At 54.0% G+C, this 7578-nt stretch overlaps 1 protein-coding gene across 1 annotated transcript; it reads left to right on the top strand.

Annotated features, from left to right (window-relative positions):
• Positions 1–584: 584 nt before the first annotated feature.
• Ltbr (lymphotoxin beta receptor) lies at positions 585–6881 on the top strand. Its single transcript, XM_055609348.1, has 10 exons — positions 585–900; positions 1026–1122; positions 1369–1494; positions 1572–1724; positions 2067–2163; positions 2330–2409; positions 4191–4301; positions 4567–4592; positions 5405–5621; positions 5995–6881. The coding sequence occupies exons 1-10, from the start codon at positions 805–807 to the stop codon at positions 6234–6236; spliced, it is 1245 nt and encodes a 414-aa protein (XP_055465323.1). The 5' UTR covers positions 585–804; the 3' UTR covers positions 6237–6881.
• The last annotated feature ends 697 nt before the right edge of the window (positions 6882–7578 follow it).

Below are 7578 nucleotides of genomic sequence, written 5' to 3'. Positions count from 1 at the left end.
GCCTGGGCTTCCACATTTCCCCCTATTATCCCGTCGAAAGAGGTTCCCAGAGAACAGAAGGACTGGTTCACTGTGTCCTGTGTGCCCACCAGTGCGTAGTGTGGGTGGGCCAGTGAGATGGAGGCCTGGTGGCTTGTTACTGTGTTAACTTTTCTTTAAAAAGTCAGAGTGGGGCAGGCCCTCGGTCTCTGACAAGTCGGGTGACTGACCAGATGCTACAACTCCTGGGGACCTCTGGGTGTCTCAGCCGGGTGCACTGCCAAATCCCTGCAGGCTCCGCATTGCAAATCTGGCACCCAGCAGTCCACTGCTCTGCTTCAACAAGCATGTGTTCCCAGGTCAGCTTTGCCCTAGGTTCTTGGAGGTCAGGCCCTGGCTCTGCGCGCCCCCCATTCCACCAGGGGGTGGTCTTGATCCGCCGCCCCTTTGGGGGCCAGGCTTCCGAAGAAAGGTGGAGGCCGGGTTCCGGGCTCGCAGCTCTCACGTGCTTTCCCGGACACCCCCTCCCGCCCTGCGTCGAGGCGGCCAAGCCTGTTCCTCTTCCCCCCGTCGCGATTGCGACAGGCCGGTCTCTGCTCCCAGAGCTCCCTGCCCCCGCCCCCGGCCGGCTCTCTCCACTCCCACTTCCTGAGCCCGGCGCTGGAGCCCTGGAGGCCAGGCCCGGCCGCTCCCGGCCCCCGGGGGGCACGTCGGCCCAGCCGCCAGGCTTGGGAAGTCGTGGCCACCGCTGCTCAGGACGTCCGGGCTTCCCACCTTCCTCCCAGGCCTCCACCCGATCTGGTCAGCCGACCCCGAAAGGCCGCCATGCGCCTGCCTACGGCCTCCTCTCCCCGCGGCCTGGCCTGGGGGCCACTCCTGCTGGGACTCTGCGGGCTCCTGGTGGCAACTCAGCCCCAGCCGGTGAGGGAGGGGCTGGGTGGGATGGGCCAAGTGGGAAAAGGGGCCTGGGCAGGCTTCTGTGTAGCCCTACTGTCCTCCAGAGCTGTCCCTGCCTCATTCTTCTCTGTCTCCGCCTCCCCTGGAAGGTGCCCCCATATCGCATTGAAAACCAAACATGCTGGGACCAGGACAAGGAATACTACGAGCCCAATCATCACATCTGCTGCTCTCGCTGCCCCCCAGGTGAGAACAGTCCTAGGAAGCCTACGTGGTGGGTCAGAGTGACACGAACGCTGGGAAAACGGAGAAGCACTAGCCATGGGCACACGGGTACTGAGATTTGAAGAGGTAGCTGCGGAGCCATGAAGGCAGGATGACAAGCCAAGGCCAGGCAGACTCCACGGCTTGCAGCAAGCAGCAGGGACAGGAATAGACAGGGATTAAAACTCCTCGTCTCCTGATAGCCCTCTTGCCTCGCTCGCCTCACAGGCAAGTTTGTCTCTGCTGTATGCAGCCCCAACGAAGACACAGCTTGCCAGACTTGCGCCCCAAATTACTACAATGAACACTGGAACCATCTCAGCATCTGCCAGGTGTGCCGCCCCTGTGACTCTGGTGAGTGGGGACGCACCTGGATGATGGGTAATGCTGGGGACCCCAGCTCCTCCCTGACTCTTCCCTCTCCCTACCAGTGCTGGGCTTTGAGGAGGTCGCCCCTTGCGCCAGTGACCGGAAACCCGAGTGCCGCTGTAAGCCAGGGATGACCTGTGTGTTGTATTCGGCCAATGAGTGTGTTCACTGCGAATTTGTAAACTGCCCACCTGGCACGGAAGCTGAGGTTACAGGTCAGAGGTCACTGAAGGCAGCCAGTGGAAGGTGGCTGGGAGTCCAGGGCAAGGAGCATAGTGCTGTGTGCGTGGTTCCTCTTTGGCATAAAATACCTATCGTTTCATGCAAAGGGCTCACAGGAGGGGGTCTGCAAGACTTGAATTGGGACTGGTGTGAGGAGCTCTGAAGGTGGATCCTGTCAGCCCTGGGGAAGCTTGGGCAAAATGGCAGGCTGCAAAGCCAAGCTTGGGGAAGGTAACAGCTCTAGTACAGATTGGTTGGCAAGGAGGAGGCGTAGAGGAAGCCCCCTGCTGGGCTCACACTTGTCCACTCACGATGACTGGCCTTTCTTTTGCCAGATGAGCTTACGGATACTGGCATCAGCTGTGTCCCCTGCAAGCCAGGACACTTCCAGAACACCTCCTCCCTCAGAGCCCGCTGCCAACCCCATACCAGGTGAGAGTGCCCCTTCCCAAGCCCCTCCCCCACTCCAGGAAGTCCAAAGGTTGTCATCCCCTCCATCTTGACTCCCTGTGTTCACCTGGCCGTTCCCCCACTGTGTGTTCCCGGAGCTGGGCAACCAAGGGAGCAGGGAGAGCTCAGAGTCCTGTTTCCTCCACAGGTGTGAGGACCAGGGTCTGGTGGAAGTAGCTCCAGGCACCCACGACTCTGACACCATCTGTAAAAATCCACCACAGCCAGGTAGGATGCTGGGCTGAGGGACACGAGGCAGGATCTGAGCAAACGCCTCAATCTCCCTCATCCAGGAAACCCGGGAAACATGCATCTTTCCTCCCAGGATTAGACAAAAAAAAAGAAAAAGAAAAAGAAAGAAAGACCCCGAAAGAAATTGGAAGGGGTCAGCAGATAGGTCAGTGGTAGAGTGCTTGCCTGGGATGCACAAGACCCTGGGTTTGAATCCCAGTGCCACCCAAGACCGAAAACTTAGAAAGCTAGCTGTGCTGGCATGCCCATGTAATCCCCAGCACTTGGAAGGCAGAGGCAGGAGAATCAAGAATTTGACCACAGCCTGGGCTACAGAGTGAGCCTTGGGGATTAGAACATCCCTGGACTATTTTCTTACACACTTTGAAAACTAAACACATTATGCCAGGAAGCACTCCTATGCTGTGACGGAATTCTGCCTGACTTCGTCATTATTTTTGGACACACTTCCGTCACAGAGCTCGTTTGCTAACTGAATACCTCACTGTTCAGTTACACACCTCTGTTGGAGACACGCTCCCCCGTTTGACTCTTTCTAGGCTTTCTTGTTTCTTGGTTTCTGTCTTCTAGGAAACCCACTTGTTTCCCAGCCTGGTGGCTGACTGTAGGTTGTTTCTGATGACTGTAGTGATTGCTAATTGGCAGGGTGGTGTAACCTTTTTGAATAACCAGACATTTGTAATCATAGCTTACACTATAGCTTGAGCACTAACTACTCTGAGCCCCCTCAGTGATCCCACTTAATTTGCTTAACGATTCTATAGAGTGGAATTATTCATCCTCACCGAAGGGAGGAGAAAACAGAGATGTTAAATGATTAGCCTGAGATAATGGATGTGTGTGTGTGTGTGTATAAATTCTGTTGTTAATGTCTGTACCTAAGTTTCTTACCTATATATATATTTTTCGATAAAAGTAGAGTGATAGAGATGTTTTATGACTTGACATTTTTTGAGGGGGAGGAGCTGGCATCTGCTAAGTAGATGCTGAACTGCTGAGCTAATCTCCAGCCCCTGGATACTAGCTTTTCAGTTAACAGCGTATCATAAATACTTTCCCAGGCCCTCTTAGAAAATTTCAGCTACTCATCAAATGTCACTGGCATTTCAGAGCCAGGATTTTATTCTGTTAGCCTGATTGTTTTATATATGGCAAACTGGTGCTTGAATAGGTGAACTGACTGAAAGACAGGGCCCTAGGTGTCCAGACTCTGGTCCAGTTTCTCTCCGTGCCTTGCATGCACCACAGCTGTGTGTGAGTTAGTGCGGACAAGCCTGTGGAAATGAACTTCCATCTCTCTGCCCTTCCTTGAGCCCTGTCATGAGCAAGGGGATGAGCAGATTGTACCCTGAGGGCCATAGGCCAGGCTCAGAAATGTCACAGGCACAGAGGGGCAGTCTCAGGCCCAGTGGCCCCTCTGTAGGACAGCCAGGTCACAGAAACGGGGCTCTCCCATTAGGACCCAAACACCACCTCCCCTCCCCACTGCCTTCCACCTACTTCCGGCCTTGAAAACCAGATACCCAAGCATCTCTCACCCGCTGACTCCAAGAGGTTTATACACCACCATCAGGACAGGATCTCTTGTGGTGGTCCAAAGATCTTTTCCAAGGCCGGCATCAGCCCCTTGTCTACAGCCCAAGGGAAATGTCTCCTAGAGAGAGGGAAAGGTCTGTCTGACTTCTGGGAGAAGCTTCCCCTCTCCTCCCCTCCCCCACTTCTTTTGGTGTCATCACTCTTGTCTGCTGTCCTGGCAGGAACAATGCTGCTGCTAGCCGTCCTGCTGCCGCTGGTCTTCTTTCTGCTCTTCACCACTATCCTGGCCTGCACCTGGAAGAGGCTCCCCTCATCTCTCTGCAGAAAGCTGGGTAGGAAGGAGCCCCTACCCCAACCCCACATGGGGGTGGTGGTGGCAGAGGGGAGGGGTATTCACAGGCACACCCTTGTGCACAAGATTCTCAGGGTGCTGGACACCATTCTCTTCCCAACCCTCATTCTGACGCTAGGGATAAGGGTGACAAATATCATTGTCCTCTGGGACACTAGGGCTGGCAGCCACACATGGTGGTTTGGGGTAGAAGTTGGGAGGTTGGGAACAGGAGGCCTCTCAACCCGTTTTGTTTTTCATTTCAGGTACTCTACTCAAGAAGCATCCGGAGGTAAGGGAGGAAGGCAACAAGGAGGGGCGGGGCCCTGAGGTCAGGGAAGGCGGACTTTAGCCTCCACTCATTGCTCTGGTTGTTTGCTAAGTGCCATGTTCCAGCTGCCATCCTAGGCAGACACACAGCCGGAGAAAGTACCTCCCATCCTGGAGTTTGCACACGAGTGGAACAAGAGTGCAGTGCAAAGGCCAGGGATGTTGGGGCATTTAGCTGGCATATACGGGACCTCGGCTTCATTGCCAGTGCCACAGGAGGGAAAAAGAAAAATTTGTCCAGGGTGTTGTCTCAGTCCAGTAGTTGAAGCACTTGGGAGGCTGAGGCAGAAGATTCACCATGAGTTTGTGGCCAGCCTGGGGCTAGTTAGTGAAATTCAGGGCAGCCTGGGCTAGAATAAGAACCTGCCTCAAAGAAGACCAAAGCAACAGCACTACAATAATTACGCATACATATGTGTATGTGTGTGTACGTGAGATTATATGTATTGGGTAGCAACCATAATAAAAGAGAGGTGGGCAGTGAGTGACAGCACAGGATTGGTCATGTCCCTTTAGACAGAGTGGACAGGGAAGCCTCTTTGATACACTGCACATTTGAGTCGTGAGTTGAAGAAATGAGGAAGCTAACCAGGGAACCCTTGAAGAAAGTGACCTAGGAAGTGGAGAAGCATCGAGCACCAAGGCCCTGAGGCAAGAAGCATGGCGACGAGCATGGATACATGTCTTCTGGAGTTGCCAGAGAACATGGAGTAGGGCATGGAAACTAAGGTTCCTTTGACGGTGGATGGTTCTCTCTCTGTACCTCTTCTACAGGGAGAAGAGTCTACCCCCTGCCCCCCTCCAAGAGCCAACCCACATTTTCCTGACCCTGACCTGGCAGAGCCTCTTCTGTCTGGAGACTTGTCCCCGGCCCCTGGTGGACCCCCAGTAACCCCAGCCTTGGAGGAAGTGGGGTTACAACAGCAGAGCCCCCTGGCCCAGGCCAGGGAGCTGGAGGCTGAGCCTGGGGAACACGGCCAGGTGGCCCACGGTGAGCTGGATAGGTGGTAGGGAGAAGGGAGTGTGGGGAGGAAGGGAGGGAGGGACGGTGGTCTGGCGGGGAGAAGGAATAAGGCCCAGATGAAAGAAAAAGATCCAGAGTCAAGACGAAGGGAAGAGCCTGAATGAAGCAGAAGCGTGTGTTCAGAACTTACGAAAGCTATAGCGAAGCTGGGTCTGGGTGCACACCTATAGCCCCAGCCCTGGAAATGGGAGCATCGGGATTTCAGAGCCATACTCCACTGCACAGCCTGGGCATGTGAGACCCTGGCTCAAAGGAAGGACTAGAAGAAGGGAGGTGGCACTGGGAGGAAAGGGGATAAGAATCCTGGAAGCATCCCTTCATTCAGCTTTCTCTCCCACAGGTGCAAATGGCATTCATGTGACAGGAGGCTCTGTGACTGTCACTGGCAATATCTATATATACAATGGGCCAGTGCTAGGGGGCACACGGGGCCCTGGAGACCCTCCAGCTCCCCCTGAGCCTCCGTACCCCACGCCTGAAGAGGGAGCTCCTGGCCCCTCTGAGCTCTCTACACCTTACCAGGAGGATGGCAAAGCTTGGCATCTGGCTGAGACAGAGACACTAGGATGCCATGCCCTCTGATGGGGTCAAGGAACCCGTGCCTGATGGCATCTGGGAAAGGCAAGGAGGAGAGGGGTCCAGCACCTTCTTCTGAGGCTGCTCTACACCAGGACTTACAGGGTCTGGGTAGTTCTCTGAGAAGCAGAGCCCTAAGGGACTTAGCCTCAGACACCTCTTCAGAGCAGAACCGGACACTAGCAGGGCAGTGCCCGCCCAGGACTCCTACTGCTGCCCGAGCAAGCCTGAGACCTTGTTGCAGACCCACCAGCTCCCAGAGGCTTCACCCATTCAGGCTCCAGCATGGGCAAGGCTTGTGACCTCACCATGCCTCTCTGCATTCTGAACACGGCAAAGCAGGGTGCTGGTCACAGGGCTACTTGCAAGGATATCACAGGGACCTTGCAAGGCTTCATGGTGCTCATCCCCAAACTTCAGAGGCCTTGAGGGCTCACAGCATATGGACCAATATAGACCCTGGGTAAAGATGAAGTCGCATGAAGGAGCATCTCTCCCTTGCTCCTGGGGGAGAGGATAGCGAGACAGTGGGAATGGGGGTTTGGGTAGCGTTACCAGGTATTGGGGAGAGTTTGGGAACAGGAGAAAAATGGTTAAGTGTATTTATAAACTGTAACCACATGCAAATAAAAACAAGATTGAGATCCTTTATTTTCTTGGGTTTTATATGGAAACACTAGACCATTGGGACAAAACCAAAGGCAAAATTGAAAGCACACACACAAAAAAAATATAATCCTTCAAAGGCACTTCTGGGAGGATCCCCAGGTTTGGTTCAGTGTCCATGTTAAGCAGAATGGTCGAGTGCTTGCAGAGAAGCATTCTACACGTGCAATATGGACTGGCCCAACCTTCTCAACACCCACGAGGCGGACACTCTCTTGACAAATGAGAAACCAGGCACAGATAAAGGAAGTCATTTCTTCAAGCCCAGCATACATGTGTCTTCTGCCACAGGCCTTACGTCTCAGGGCACACCCACACATCCCGCTGCCCTGCCCGCTGGAAAGCAGGGCTTATGAAAGGAATAGTGGACGCTCAATACCTACCATATGAGAGGCCAAGTGCAGCGCTATTGGTGACCAGAAATCTGGGCTGGCCACGTCCTCCTAGCTCAGAAGGAGCAGTTGTGATTGTGTGCATGATTTCATCTTTATCGAAAACAAAACAAAAACCTTAAAATGTCTCTTGCTCCCTAGTCAGACGGTGGGGGAACACACCTTTAAATCCAGCATTCAGGAGGCAGAGGCAGGCGGCTCCACACCTTGGTCTGTAGATCAAGTTCCAGGATAGCTAGAGCTATACAGTGAAACCCTATCTTGGGAAAAAAGAAAAAAAAAAAAAAGTC

This window comes from Psammomys obesus, unplaced genomic scaffold (genome assembly GCF_907164565.1).
Source record: "Psammomys obesus unplaced genomic scaffold, mPsaObe1.curated_primary_1811, whole genome shotgun sequence".
NCBI lineage: Eukaryota > Metazoa > Chordata > Mammalia > Rodentia > Muridae > Psammomys > Psammomys obesus.
This window is presented reverse-complemented; position numbering and strand designations above follow the sequence as displayed.

Coding starts and splice junctions, on each gene's coding strand:
- Ltbr (XM_055609348.1), top strand. CDS start 805: ATGCGCCTGCCTACGGCCTCCTCTCCCCGCGGCCTGGCCTGGGGGCCA. Junction 901..1,025: donor TGGCAACTCAGCCCCAGCCG/GTGAGGGAGGGG, acceptor CTCCCCTGGAAG/GTGCCCCCATATCGCATTGA. Junction 5,622..5,994: donor ACACGGCCAGGTGGCCCACG/GTGAGCTGGATA, acceptor TCTCTCCCACAG/GTGCAAATGGCATTCATGTG.